Source organism: Chelonia mydas, chromosome 2 (genome assembly GCF_015237465.2).
Source record: "Chelonia mydas isolate rCheMyd1 chromosome 2, rCheMyd1.pri.v2, whole genome shotgun sequence".
NCBI classification, from domain to species: Eukaryota; Metazoa; Chordata; order Testudines; family Cheloniidae; genus Chelonia; species Chelonia mydas.
In genome coordinates this window covers 85,911,411-85,927,542 of record NC_057850.1, presented here as the reverse complement: position 1 = coordinate 85,927,542, position 16,132 = coordinate 85,911,411, and the positions used below count along the sequence as shown (strand labels likewise).

The 16,132-nt window shown below is 38.8% G+C and overlaps 1 protein-coding gene across 17 annotated transcripts in view; it reads right to left on the bottom strand.

Annotated features, from left to right (window-relative positions):
* PTPRM (protein tyrosine phosphatase receptor type M) overlaps positions 1–16,132 on the bottom strand; it is a 699,958-nt gene that overhangs the window by 137,047 nt on the left and 546,779 nt on the right. For 9 of the 17 annotated variants that reach the window (XM_043539842.1, XM_043539843.1, XM_043539844.1 and 6 more), the window contains 3 exons: positions 7,730–7,881; positions 4,053–4,127; positions 3,781–3,807 (listed from right to left, as the gene is read on the bottom strand). In XM_043539842.1, the coding sequence (XP_043395777.1) occupies positions 3,781–3,807; positions 4,053–4,127; positions 7,730–7,881 (254 nt within the window). The remainder of the gene's footprint in view (positions 1–3,780; positions 3,808–4,052; positions 4,128–7,729; positions 7,882–16,132) is intronic. The other 8 variants (XM_043539845.1, XM_043539847.1, XM_043539853.1 and 5 more) reach the window with 2 other exon arrangements.

Genomic DNA, 16,132 nt, shown 5'->3' with positions numbered 1-16,132 from the left:
TACTCACTGAGGTCAATGGAGTCACAGTCAGCTTACACTGATGAAAGTGAGATTAAATCTGGTCCTCAGTGAAGAGTTTAAAATGTGAACAATGCACCTAAACCTAAACTTAAAATAATATGTAGCAATATGGATATGAATATGGATATTTCACTATGTCTCCTGCCACTTTACTAACCTCATCCAATATAGCAAAAACGATTTTACATTTTTAATAAATAAATTTGGCTACTTTTGCCTAACATGCAGTAAAACTGTATTGCAAAGCACCTTGGGATGCATGGCATGAAAGGCGATATACATGTGTAGTTACAGCATGTTGTTGTTGAAATGGCACCCGAATACTACAAGGCGGCTAAGACACAAAAGACAAAAAAAAGTGTAGAAGTTGATTGTATGGTTTTTTAAAATTTATGTAGAGTTAGATTATAGTTTTATTTTTGTTCAAACGAAGGTATCACCATAACTCTGAAACTCCTATTAAATATTCAGATGGCAAATCTTGTCAGGGTCTCTGGGCTGTGAAAGTGAGACAGTTCAGCCCATAAGCCTCTCGCTCCGGGGGCTTCTCTGTGTTGTGGACTAAATGGAACATTCATTCCTCCCTCCCTCCCACTGCCTCTCTGCCTCATCTAGCTCCCACCTTTTCAAGACTAAAACTATTATGCTATGTTTGGGACTGATCTTTTAAAGTTACTTTAAATGAAAAGGTTATGCTCCCTGGCTTGGATGGTACAATATGAATCCACCAGAAATACAGTATTTGCTATCTTCTTGCTTTGCCTTTGAAAGTGATAGCAAGACAGAGAATCTCCGATGTAAGAGTCAATTGCTTTTGCCAGCTGACATGGTGGTCGCACCACAGCATGCAGCTTATTTAGTTTAGCTGGTGACTATAGTTATTGATCCCCATTATATTATCCAGTTATTGATTCCAATATATTTGTCCAGTACTGTCTGAGAACTATTAAAATGCATATTTAGTCAGCATTTATCTGAACCATGGGTGCTGCAGACATCTGCAAGACCAGTGGAGTATCTGGGTTGAGTTCCTTTTCTTTTCTTCTGTTACTTTTTCTTTTTCTTTTGAGTTTTGTTCAGAACACAGGAGGACAGGCAGGCATTACCTACCCTGCCTTTTCCAGACCAGTTGCCTCTCTCTGAAGATTAATTTAGGCATATTAAGGGATTGTTTGTCAATATTTCAAAATATTTCAAAATAACTTAAGTTGTTAGGTTAAACAAGAAGCTTCTCTCAATTGTCTGAAAATTAGTGAATACTGAAATACTGAATTGTTGAGAAGAAATCAGATTGTTGCCATTTGTTTCATTTAAAAAGTTTCGTATTAATTCAGTCAATTGTTTCAATAGGTTGAGAAGATGCTAATTTGCATGTTGAGTCTAAGGCCTTGTCTACACTAACACTGTAAATTGATCTAAGTTATGCTAGTTAAGTTACATACGTTTTGTAATTTAAATGGACTTAAAGCGGTGTTTACACCACACTACATTGACGGGAAACACTCTCCTGTCAGCACAGCTTCCGCCTCTCATTGAGGTGGAGTACTGAAGTCAACAGGAGAATGCTCTCCCATCGATTTAGCGTGTCTTCACCCGACCTGCTAAATCGATGCTGCTGAATTGATGGCAGAGCTACCGATTTAGCACAGCAGTGAAGACAAGCCCTGAGTTTCCTCTCATGACTTTTTGGAAACTGTAAGTATATTGTGACCCCTTTAGTAACAAAACTAAACAATAATCACAGTCATACTACTTCCCAGTAGGTCATGTAGAATCCAACTAGAAGTTCGACCCTGCAGTCCCTTATGTCCTGAAAACTCCCACTGGATAAGGAAGGACTGCAGGATTGGGCATTACATGCAGTAAGAAGCCAGCCATTCATGTATTAAAATATATGGACTTCAAAATTAATTGTTGTTCTAAAATGTCATGGGCCAGATCCTCCTCTGTGTTGCTCCACTGATTGAAGTAGAGCTGCTCTGATGTAGACCAGCTAAAGCTCTAGCCCAATACATGTATGTATGCAGCTTTCTGATGATTACTTCTGTTTGAATGGAACACCAAAAGGTGTTAACTTAACCTTTAACAAGTGAAGCAACAAAAATATTTATTTTCTACAACAAAATAATGGGAGGACTTCTGAGGAGAGTAAATACAGATTGTGTACATTAGCTAGCTAACTCAAGAACTTCTCTCTTACAGCTTCAGCGAAGGAGATTTTGTCCCCGAAAGTGCATCTTTTTTCATATCAGAAATGTTTGTTTAAATATTATTTCTCCTTAGAGAAACCTACCAAAGATTTCTCATCGTCATTACGGCACAACAAATGACTGAAAAAGTTTCTGAGAATCCATTTGCAAAGCTTATCATAATCCTGATAGAAATATCTAAATTTTTCTCCTGGCAACAAAGGTTTTCTTCCTGACCACCACAAGGTCAGAACATCTACTGGATGAGTTGCTGCATGAATGGAAAGCACAAAGTAATCTAAAATCTCAGGCAGTTAAAAGGCTCAGCAAATTTCATTTGCATGCAGATTATTACATTGTTACAGTGACTACCATTACATTCTCCCGGATGTACACAAAATATAAAAATGCACAGATTTTTTTCCTTTGGATGTCATATTTAAATGAGCTTTCCTAATTATCCCTCCAGCACAATAACTTTGCTGCATTAGTTTTTCAGAAATCACATTCCTAAAGTGCAGCTCCCTGTAACTGTCACTTAACTATACTTAATTTCTTTTACCTCAATGCAACTGCTTAAAGCCAGAAAATGACATGGAAAGTATTATACTTTATGTACAAATTCATAGTGATTTGGAGAAAAGGGAAGAGGAAGAAAAATATGTATTGTAAAGATAAACCATTGTAAAGACAGAGCTCAAGAAGCAGCATAACACTTGGGTTGGAATTCTTGCTACAGTGCATTGTTATACCTTTATTTAATTTTTTAAAATCTCAGTTTAGGTGAAGGTTAGTACTGTGGAAGTAACAAAGAACAAGCCTTAGGACAGGCTTGTTACTTATTCAGTGGAAATGCAATAGCATCTCATGCTACTTTTATTATAACAGCTTGAAAATGCCATTTTCTTTTTATATTGCACAAATAGGAGGTTGTTGTTTTTTCTAAATTCCTAGTGGAAATGTTTCATACTTTAAATGCATTTAGTCCTATAGTGCTACCATTTTATTCATTTTTGTGACACCTGATACATAATAAAAGATACTTTTATAAAGTGCCATATTGTCATTTTGCTGTTCAAAACACCATCTTCTCTGAAGCTTCACTGTGACAGGCATGCCAGTAAAGTGTGTGGTATTGTAAGAAGAAATGATAGCTGGTAGATGGCCAGACCTTTATTTTGACTGATTTTCTATATCATCCTTAATTAGGAAAACATTATTTTTACAAAAGTGACATCTTCAGTTCACAGATAAAACTGAAAATAATGAGAAACTATTTTAATTGCCATGATAATCAAATTCTCTTGTGTCATTCCAAATACATGCATAAACATTTCTTCATAAAACCACATGTGAAAGCAATTTTTCTCTTCCCCCATCCCCCAACTTTGCACCATGATAGTAGGAAGCCAGTCCAATAACTGTCCTAAGCATTCTCATTGCAGAAAAGCGTGCTCCCCCTCCCAAAAACCTAATGCTCTGGTCTCTTAGATACTATGTTCTGTAACCCAGAGCTGCGCCTTTCTAAATTATTTCTGCAATAAACTTTGATAAAGGGAAATGTTCTCACCTAAAATTGCAGTTGGCACAAATGGATCTGTCATACATCATAAGCAGGTCAATGCAGAAAGGTAAAAAGAGAGAGAACAGTAAATGATTGATAAATGATCCCCAGTTTTCCTGCAGAAAGCCACACTAAGCAACTACTTATAATATGTTACAATGTATAACGCTCCCATGGCAATGTATAATAAAATGATAATAGTATACATTTTGATTTTTAAGGAGGGAAACTGGTGCATTGCATTATGAAGGGATGAAACAAAGACAAAAAATGGTTACCTGGGTAATAAGAATTAGGCACTGTTGTGCTCAGTGTGTTAGTTTTCATTGTAAATGAAGAAGGGGAGGATACAGCTGTAAAGAGAAGAACATTTAGTCAGTGGCAGCAAAGAGAAATTTTGCTGTTTCAGATTGGAAATATACGCATATGAAATTGATTTAATTTAGGGCCTGATCCTGCCCCCTTTGAAGGCAATGGCAAAACTCCCAATTTTAATGGAAGCAGAAAGTATGCTGGGTAATTACTAGAATGGTTTAGCTAATATGGACCAATTTTCTGAAAATAGTTTTGATCAGATAAAGCAATTTGATCATTGTGAAGTTTTCCACTGATGGCTGGCATATTTTTATGTTTTGAAGGTAAGACTGAATGTAGATCTTCAAATAAGCAAGGAACAATGACAGCAATTGCTTTTGACAGTAGCTCTGAGAATTAAAAGGGTTACCTAACAATACCACAAATAGGTTAGCCAAATATTCTTCTACAATTCATTTTTTTCTTTGCTGTACTACTAACAGTTCAGATCGGTGGGTAACATATATGCATACCGTACTGTTTCCTGAAGGTTATTCTTTTCTCTGACAGTGTTTTTCAACCAGTGATTCACATTTCAGAATTGGTACTAGAACTTAAAGATGTAAACAGTGGTAATTTTATAAGGGTGTTAAATGAAACAATCTAAGCTGAGTTAATTCCATAGTATGACATACAACCCATGAATTACCATTAAAAGGACAGAAATAATCAGTGGGTAACAGACTGTTAATTATAAAACATCTAGGGATATTCAGCCAAAGAGCCATCAGAGACTTTTAAGCAAAGGTTACTGCACATGCAGCCCTGGTGGCTGATGCAAGTTGTGGTGCATTTCACTAGCGCTCCATCTCAGTTATTCCATTAGATGTAAGGATGTTCTGGGCATCCTAGTAACCTCTCAAGAAGTTCAGAGACCTAAATATTGAGCAAGGTAGGATCTGAATGTGGAGACTAGGCAGCTACAGAGCAGAGAAATTTCAAATGCTCTTTCAGTGCTAGCTTGAGCTCCATCTTTGTTCCCGAGTCTTTGGACCCTCCAGGTGCCAGGTGCCTGTCCCTTGCATAAGATGGAGCAACCTGAAAGCTGTTCCTATTTATGCTGGCTGTCAATGTTCTGTGCAGCTGGGGATGACTGGTCCCCTTTTCCCGTGGTCGCACCCCTATATCAGTAGTCAAGAAGCAGTGGCAAGGTTTCCCTTCTGCTGGGGACTGGCTGAACTGGTCAGAACAAAAAACTGCCCTAATGCAAGGCAGGATCTCGGCCACACACTGTAATGCGAGTGGAGGATGCTCTGAGCCCCTCATAGGAATGAGTCCTTAATAAAAGATCAATACAAATAGTTTACATTGTCAGCCTGGTTCCTGTGGAAGCCACATTCATTATGACAAGTTTGCATTTAAAGTTCATCCTCAGTGAGTATAAAATGTCAGAGTTCCATTGACTTCAACAGAGCTACAATGATTTACAAAAGATGAGGATCTGGCCTCAAGTACTTATTGCTTCCTGGACTATAAGATGTACTTTTGCTTTTGTGACCATCTAATAGCTCCACAGCAAAAATATATCTTGGTGAATAAAGATACAGCCAAACCGTGATCCCCTTACTCCCTTGAGGAAAGTATGGGACCTGGGTGTTGGTGGTGGCCTGTGATATACAGGAGGTCAGACTAGATCTGGGGTGGGCAAACTTTTTGGCCCAAGGGCCACATCCAGGTTCCGAAACTGTCTGGAGGGCTGGTGCAGTGTATTAAATTGCTCCCCGTAGGAATGTGCTACTTACGGTGTACTACTTACAGCTGCCAGTCCTGGTGCTCTGAGCGGCATGGAAAGGGGGTGAGGAGTGGGGGGGTTGGATAAGGGGCAGGAGGTCCCGGGGGCAGTAGGGGACAAGGCACAGGGGTGGTTGGATAGGTGTGGGAGTCTCAGGGGGCCTGTGGACAGGGGTTGGGGCAGTCAGGGGACAGGGAGCAGGGGGGGTCGGATAGGGGGTGGGGTCTTGGGGGGGAGGTTGGGGCAGGGTGCCCTGGAAGGGGGTAGTCAGGGACAAAGAGCAGGGGGGGTTGGATGCGTCGGGAGTTCTGAGGGGGGCAGTCAGGGGCAGGAAGTGGGAGGGGGCGGATAGGGGGTAGGAGCCAGACTGTTTGGGGAGGCACAGCCTTCCCTACCCGGGGTACAGTGTACTAAATTGCTCCCTGTAGGAATGTGCTACCTACGGTGTACTACTTATGGCTGTCAGTCTTGGTGCTTCGTAATTTAATACAATTTAATTATTGGGGGGCAATTTAATACACTACATCTGGCAGTTCACGCAGCCCTGCTGCCCAGAGCGCTGGTGGCACGGCGAGCTGAGGCTGCAGGGGAGGAGCTGAGGGCTAGCCTCCCCAGGCGGGACTCAAGGGCCAGGCAGGATGGTCCCGCGGGCCGGATGTGGCCCACGGGCCATAGTTTGCCCACCTCTGGACTAGATGATCTGGTGAGCCCTTCTGGCCTTCAGTTCTATAACTAATCTCAGAGACTGCAATGGGCTGTTCCCATGAGCAATGCAACTAAGACTGGACCCCCCAAAAGTGCTATTTTAAAACAAGTGCTAAACAGAGATGAAATTGTAAATTAACAGCTACAAACTTTGAACCTGATACTCACTATCAAGAGAAGCCTCATTGCATAAATCTAGTAGAAAGTGTTTGCACAATTGAGTTCTTTAAAGATAAAATCTTAAGCATATTATTGAAAAGCAGAAACAACTCTCTGCATGATGTTAATACGAGAAACAAAATTAAAACGTTGATAAATTCGCAAACTGTGCAAACATTGTGATATACAAAAAAACCCGCCCCAAAACTCCAACAAATGGGATTTTTGTTTAAGCTTTTTCCTGTGTTACTTCATGTAAACATTTTTGGTTCTCTTTTTTCTTCCTGTTCAGCAGTTGTGAAAACAACTGTTCTATTTGTAGTACGGCCCTTGCACAGTTCTTACCCCAAACGAAGGTCTGCAGGTGAGTACAAATTTCAATGTGTGAAATTTCACTCCCCAAAATTTCATTTTCAGGATATATCACAAACATGAGACATTTGGAGAATTGCCTATCAAACTCCACACTGATTAATTTCAGTTAGCTCTTTCTCTGCACTAGCAAGTGAGAAAGCATCATCCGGCACCTGATATAATAAGACAGATGTAACACTGATAAACTGAGCTTTGGGACAACCAAAGATACTAAGTGATGACATTTAAAAAATAAATTGTGCCTAAAATGGGGAGGAGGGTGAAGGATGTGGGGGAAGCATAAAGGATATAAAACTTTCAGCACAATAAACAGATGGGGAAATGCAAATCCACACCTGCTGCAGAATGTCTCTGCTGTTCATGTGGAAGAAAAGGAAAGACAGAAAAGCTCAGTTATCCTTATTATTTTTAAAGAGGCCTATTCTTGATGTCTGACAGTCCTGCTCATTAGAATACATGCTGTGATGTGTTGCACAGTGGGAGATACTAGATCCCATGGATTTTCCACAAATGAATAACCTGTCCGCTGAATTGATTGGGTAATGAGAAGTATTTTAAGAACCATTTCCACCCTCCTTCCCCCTTCAAAAATAAAAGAGACTGCTGCATCCCCAAGCATTTTGAACTTACATCTTCCATTTAGATTGTGCGTGTCCATGAAAGAGAAAGCTTCGTCACAGTTGGTGCCTTGCTCAGTGTAGCTTTTATCCATTGAATTCACCATCACTGTCATTTCCTGCCGGGTACTACTCAATGTCTCTTTCCGCTTTTTAGCCAATTTTCTTAAGAAATGAACATTGGGGGGAAAAATAAAACTTGGTAAGAACACATAGAATAGCTGTTTTTTTATAGTTTGTAACTATTTTATGGAATAACTTATTACAATCACTAGTGTTATTTCAGACAATCTTAAGCAACCTAACACCTATTAAATATCATCTGTTAATCAAGGGCCAGCTTCTGATACTCTTACATGTGTAGAACAGCACCTGGTTCCAGGGGAAATGCCATTGATGTAAGTGGGGCTATCTGTAAAGTGCTGAGTTAGGGTAACAGAAACTTGCTTCAACAACAGAAAATAAAATAATAAATTTATAAAACAGCTATTGCTCTGAAACTTGCTGCTGCAGGGTTGTTTTTTCTTTTTCTTTTTCCTTTCTGTGTAGACAAACCCTTAGTGACCAAGATCTTGAAACCAACTGGATCTGGGGGCAAAAGACAGTCTTGGTCTCAGATTGATACAACTCGTTGGCTACTTTAAAAATTGGAGTGTGTATAGCAGTGATACTCAGACCGCAATGGTTCAGCCAAATTAGCGATGAACATTACTCCAAAGAGCCACAGTCGTGTGAATTCATTGTTTCATTCACTATAGTACTATATATTAATGTTTATACTGTATGAAACAGGAAATATTTAGTTTTTATTATATTATATAGTTATATAATATTATAAAAACTAAATATTTATAAATATATATATTTATAAACATAATATATATAAAAAATTCTCACAGCAAAATATCTGAGAGTATTATTATTTTACCAACTACAATTGGTTAATGATACAGTAAAAGCATCCTGATTGGTTAATAATTAAATCACACAGTGTTTTAATATCACATGCTGCAAAGAGTCGCAGGATACACATTACAGAGCCACTTGCGGCTCCCGAGCCTCAGTCTATTATCAGTATATATTTTTAAATAAGTGATAAATATATACCATTGATTTAGATCGGGATGGGCAAACTTTTTGGTTTGAGGGCTACATCTGGGTATGGAAATTGTATGGTGGGCCATGAATGTTCACGAAACTGGTGGTTGGGGTGCGGAAGGGATGAGGGCTCCGGCTGAGGGTGCGGGCTCTGGGGTGGGGCCAGAAATGAGGAGTTCAGGATGTGGGAGGGGGGGCTGGACTGGGGCAGGGGATTGGGGTGCCGGTGTGGGGGGGTCAGGGCTCCGGCTGGGTGCAGGAGGGTGGGATCAAGGGGTTCAGAGGGCGGGAGTGAGATAAGGGCTGGGACAAGGGATTGGGGTGTGGGAGGGGATCAGGGGTGCAGACTCCGGGCGGTGCTTACCTCAAGCAGCAGCATGTCCCCATCTGGTTGGCCAATGGGATCTATGGCAGTGGTGCTTGGGGCGTGGGCAGTGCGTGGAGCCCCCTGGCTGCCCCTATGTGTAGGAGCCAGAGAGGGAACGTGCCACTGCTTCTGGGAGCCACACGGATCAAACCCCGGACCCTGCTCCCTGGCAGGAGCTCAAGGGCCAGATTAAAATGTCTGAAGGGCCGGATGCGGCCCCCGGGCCGTAGGTTGCCCACCCCTGATTTAGATCATATACCCTGGGCCTGAGTCTACTCTCACATATGCTGGTTTTCACAACTGAGTGACATTTCAAAGTGACATGGGATATAAGAAGTCGATTCTGCCACTATCAGTCACATTGATTCCAATGGTACTACTCCTGGAGTAAGGTGCTGTTCAATGTGAGTAAGGGCAGTGGAATCTTGACATAGATTCTGATACCCTTACTCCATGAGTGGTCCCCTGAACGCCAATGGAACTATTTGTGGAGTAAGATGCTATTCAGCTTGAGAAAAAGTGTCTGAAATTAGCCCTTAATAATAGATCATACTAAAATGGGTGGGTTATTTGGAAGAACAAAAGGCAGAGCTTTTTTATACGGTTTATGTTTGTTAGTTAAACAACTTTAATTGCTTTAAAGTTATAAAATAAATTGGCAAATTAAGGGCCAGGTTTGTCACCCTTACACTAGGAGGTACCTCAAACAGTCCCTTTCAAATCAGTAGAGTTAATCACCGAAAAGATACTACTCAGTCTTAGTAAAGGAATAAGAATCTGGTCCTAAATAACTAATCAAATGTCACAGAATATATACTCCACACAAATATATGTTTTCATTAAAATTTAGATACAAAACACTTTGTTTAAACATGAGTTATGGACCCCAGCTGCTCTCTATCAACCCATAAAAAATTAGGAAATACAAAGTTAAGGATTAAACTTCAAGTTTGGAATAGGACATGACAACTCATATTTTTTATTGTCTTTATAAAACCATATTCCCATCCTTAACTCTACCAAAATACAAACTGAAATAACTGAAGGTACTTATTGAAATGATAAGATTTAAATCAAGACTTGCATAAAAATTATCTTTGTATCTATCCTTCCCAACAAAAGCTTTCTATAAGCTCTCCCAAGTATTCCAGGTATGAAGAAATATTGTTATACCTTTAACTTTCTATAACTGAACCTAGTTCCCTTTGGGTTGTTCACACCTCCTCGTGTTTAGGATGATTCTTGCCAGTGCCCCTTTTGATATGATTTAGAAAGAGGACTGCAATCCCATTTATAAGTTAAATCAGTTCTAACTGTAAAAACACCCATTTTAACAATATGCTAATCACTAACCATAATTGTTCCAAGCATGCTTATTATTAGATATCTCCCCTAAAATTTATTAAATATTTTGGATGGAATTTAGATGTGAGTGTGATTTGTAAAGATAATATATATGAGGTGTCATACCCGATTCTAAACTTGTAGTTGAAATTTACTCCTTTACATTTTATTTCTTAATTATTTTTATGGTTTGATAAAGAGCAATCATAACCTCAGGTTAAAATGAAGTTTTCATTTCTGAATTTTAATTTAATGTTGGCATATCTAGAAATTCCTTTATGAATGACATTGGAGTATCTTATAAACACAACAGCAGGAAACTGACATATATCCCTGCATTTCCTACCTCACCCCCCGTTTCATAAGAAAAGAAAAATATTTTCCTTGCAAACTATAATCTATTTATTTTGGGATATCTATTTCCTAATGCATTAATAACTTAATAGAAGTCCTTAGATCACCCATGAAAATGGCATCTATTTTCTCCTTTGCCAATTTTTTCCTCATAAAGAATGCTGACTTATAAACACAATGGTATGAAATTGAATCTCCTTGCAGTTTATAAAAGTACCCACATTTCGAAATAATACACACTGGAGATGATTCCACACACATCCTAATTAGTAAATTAAATTTGGTACAAATTCCCTATGGCATGCTGACCAAAAAAAAGGTTCTGAAAAATGGTGAAACACTTTGATCCCAAATCTATTTTCTGACCTGTTTTTAAACAGTATTTCACAGGAAAAGAGTCACATATATAACAGATACATAGAAAATTAGAGCTCCTTCAAAACTATAATCTCTATTTTTCAAATTTTATTATTCCCTAAAGATTTAGAAAATATTAAGAAATAATTACCCTAAGAAACTGAAAATCCTGATTAACCCAAACTATGGACTGGTGACTGCTCCACCATAATAAATCGACTACTACTGAAAAGATTTCTATTTTTTCCCCCAGGGATGCAGCAGGGTAGGCAGGGCAGTCATTGCCTCTCCTTCTGCACATCCTCTCTAGCCCCAAACTACTAGTGCACAGACCTCCTTCCTGGCCACAGTGCACTCTCCAAGTATCCAGGCTGGGACCTGAATCCACAACCTAGATGGTAACAATGAGGGTGTCAAAATTTGACCTCTGCAGTTTCATTAATAAGCCATATTTCTCTTTATTTCTGTGTTACTCAGACCACTGGGAAATACTCCTGACGAAGAACACACAACACCAGGTCTACAATGGGAGAGTTCTCTGTCTTTCTACTTCTACATAGGCCTTGAAATGTGCAGATGATTTTGGTCTAGAAGATAGAGTGAGTGAACTCCAGTACTGTTCTACCAATTATCAACATAATTATCGATCTCTTTAGATAATCTCATTCATCTTCCTTTCCCCATAACCAGAGAGGTGAGCATTATCCATCTCCACAAAGCCCTTAACTGCTGCCAAAGTCCCAAGCTCAGCACTTATATCTAGATTTCTTGTATGGTGGTGAGTAACTGCAGGGCCACAAGACTTTCTCAGCTTTTAGAAAAGTTTCCCAGAGAAGCCATGCAATATGACTGGCCAGGACTGCATTCCAGGGATATGGATCCATATCTACAACCGACAGTCACAGCATTGACTCTGGTTACTCATCAGCATTATAAAAAGAGATTTGATTGATAGTGTACATCACAATCATCTGCCATTATAAGAGAGTCCTTTATTTTAGACTGAAATTTGCATCCTCCCCCAAGAAAGCTAAAGTTCTCACTTGTATTATTGTTTTGACAGTAGAACTCAACATCCTACAACAGATACTGTTCCTTGAGAATGAATCCAAGACATTATTATCTTCTTGCACTAATATTTTCTCAGTCCTTCACTTTAAGTTTTTGTTCCACATTTAGGCTATGACAGATTGAGAGGTACTGTACAGTTGTTATTATCATAAAAACATTCTGAATCTAATGCTGGAATACAGACTTTGTGGGAAAACATCAAAGCTGAAACAACTATTTCAAGAATTTGATATATAACAGTTAGACTTTTGTAGTGTGAGCAAAATAAAATCCTCTGGACTCAAGCAAGTAAACTTAAGCTGAACATAAAAATTTTATACTCAGGTACTCTGGATCTTGCCTAATGCTTTAATCTCTGCAGATCCCATATCATTTGCATGGAGCCACATGAATCTCAGGAGCTTTTAACTACACAAGATGTAAGAAATACACAAACCCCGGATGGTTCATATAACCATTCACCCCTCACTCTCTTAGATCTAGAGTAAATGTGGAGACCAAGGAGATAGAATGTTTGATGAACTCCTCTACAGCAAAGTAACCTCATGCCTAGTCTCTAAAGATTCCCCCCTTTCTTCAGAGAAGAGTAGAGAATGCAATAAACAAGGGAGACAAGCAACACAGAAGCAAATTTCCACTCTAATTATCCAGGAAGCAAATTCTGCAACATTACACAAGGAAAGCAAAAATTACAAACTGACCCCACAAGCAGTGTCACTATCAACACAAGAGGAAATGACAAACGTTACACAAGGCAGAGGCGACAAGTTAGTGTTGATAGTGGGGGAGCACGTATTTTGAACCCACTCCTCGCAACAAAAGAAATAAAAATATAAACCCTGCATAAATCGGGTGCGGGGGAGGTGGGGGGAGAAGAGGGGAGGGAGGGTTTCCCGGCGTGGAAACCTACAGGAGAGGGACCTTCCCTTCAGCACATAGCCTCAAAAGTCAGAAACTCTTGCAAAGTCAAGAGTCTTCGATGTCAATACTTCAGAAAAATATGATTTTAAATCAAAGTAAGAAGAGGTCATGTACCATAGTATAAATGCCAGTAGAGAGAGATGATATGTGGGGAATGGTACATGAAAGGACTAAGTTTCTTTTTCTCTGTTGCTTTTTTTTCTACATGATCCTACAGTTCCTGGACATACGTAGCTCCTACTGAAGTCAAGAGAGGTTTACTTTTAAGGAGGAGATGACTAACAGCTGGTAAGGACATTTAGGTGGACCCCACCTGGCAGGATGCTGGAAGATATGCAATTAGTCTTTGTAATGAGTTGAGGACTAATAAGACAAGAATGTAGGGAAGTGGTGCCATAAAATCCCCTGAAATAGGTGGTTTGTCAAGACAAATATTTCTTCAGACTCATATTTATAAATCTTACTGCTCACCTTGTTTTATATAAGGTGAAAATAAGTCACAAATACAAAATTTCACACCAAAATCTGTATCTTTAGAGCACAAACAAAAGCAAGCCTCCCCAAACAAAAAATTCCACAAAGCAAAACCCAAAAATTTCAAACACTTCTCTGCCACACTAATCTTGCATACTTTATGGAAATTTCCTCTTTCATGATTTAAAGACACATCAGCTCTAGAGAAAGCTTTTAACAGGGCTCAATCCAACCAGGTGTTGAATACGCTAGCTCTGATCCAGAAAAGTACAGACACATGTGGATACATTGAATTAAATGAGATATTAGATTATTTTATATTATACAAAAAATTCCAGAGATCTGGGCCAGTGCAAGACTCGTGCAAAGGATATTGGACCAAATTAATTCCTGGAGCAATTACATGGAAAGATTCCCATTCACTTCAATGGGAGCTTAAATATGTGCAACTCCATTGAAGCCATTGGAACTTCATTTTCTTGCACCAGAATTGATCTTGGCTTAATATTTTAGAATCCTGTGAGTTGCTACAAAAATATTATTTTATACATTATTCCAAAGAATGGTTTTTTAAAAACATTTTTCAGACTGCATTTATAAATGCAATTTTAAAAGCAACCTGCTCAAATGTTTTAAAACCACCACCTACGGAATAGTAATTCCATCTGCAGAATTCCTTATCACCCTATCATTATTTAAATGGGGCACACCCTGAATATATAAACAGCTGCAAACAGTTTCCCAATCTACATTTATTAGATTGCTGCTTATTTTAAGAGGCTCCTTCCAGAAAGCAAAACTTTGGAACCTGAGCACCTAACTTAATTTACCCCAAATGGTGAAGGTTTTTAAGCATTACACAATAGAAACAATATCTCCCATCATAAGTAATAAATATTTTTGTTCAGCTTTATATTTCTCAGCGAGACACTAAAATTCCAGATAGACTCTTTTATAGACAGAGACAGAAATATGAAGCAGGTGAAATCAAGTGAGGTGGAAAAATAGGAATAATTTGACATCAATGATAGTGAAGCTCTGCTCATAACAAACTTACGCTGTTCAGTTCCACATTTATATGCTATATATTGAAATGGAATATGCTCAGAAATATTATTTCACACTGACATTAAACTGTGTACTGTCAACACTCTATCAGACAGCAAATAAAGAGAGTTAGGAGAAACATTTTTTTAAAGGCACAATATTTTGCAGCAAGATCTGGTGATTAGGTTTGCAAAGTGCTTTACTAGTTCTCCCACCCTCAGGGGAATAATGTTTCTACAGAACAGCCACAGGGAGAGTAGTAGTCAAGAAAAATTAAACAAAGAAAAGCAAAAGCCTGTTAACAAAAACTAAACAAAGAGAAGCTTGTCCCTGACTTAGGATCTCCTTTGTAATCTTGTACTAGATCATTTAAGCAACCTTGAGCCTATGAAGTCCAGCTCATATCATATATGCACATTATAACAAAGCAACGTTCCAACAGCATAGTGTTCAGTAGTACAGATCATAAGAGGTTGACAGTGACCAGGTCTTTGACAGACATCAGAGATGTGGTAGTTTATTATATATTTTTGATGCCTTGTCCCCTCTTTCATTATCAATTTCCTGCTTCACAGCAAGTGCTAACATTGCTCATTTCATTTCTGCCATGCTATCTCTCTGATAAAAATTGCCATACCACTGCTATATTTTTGAAATACAGTATTTCTATAGCCGTAGTGTTTCAAGAATACTACCATCTTCATTTTTTTGTTCCCCTATGCCACGCTGACAAAGAAATATACTCATTCACGTCAGAACATGAACTTAAAAGCCAAAAGGAAGTGTGTGCATGAGGATTATATTTAAATTATGGAGCAGCAAGAATATGTTAATTTCCAATGTGCAAAAAGAGTACTGAATTGTTTAAATGAGTTCTTGAGTCAATGGACTTACTCTGGATTTACACCAGCATAACTGAGGACAGAATTTGGCCCTCTATTTTTACCACTTCATGCCTTTTTACACATCACCTATCAGATTTTTAGCTATCTTTTGCACACTTTGCCTGTATTGAATGAATAGGCTACGTTAATGCTAGATAAATTCTCAGAAACTTAGTAAGAAAAAGGAATAAAGTGTTACAATATTATTTATTTTTAAAATTTTTATTTGGCATACATGTGCAAAATAATGTATGACTTAAGAAAATGTAACTTGGGAGAACTATGGGGACAGGAAGAAGAGAGAGAAAATAAGGGGGGTGGCAGGTGGAAACACAGGAAGGGAAGACACAGGTGCTGGAACTAAGGGTGCTGCCACACCCCCTGGCTTCAAGTAGTAATAACCACCCAAACACAGGGGTTCCATCTTCAGCACCCCCCACTATAAAAGTTGTTCCAACACCATGGGGGGAAGATAACCATGGGAAAAAAGAAAGGAAGT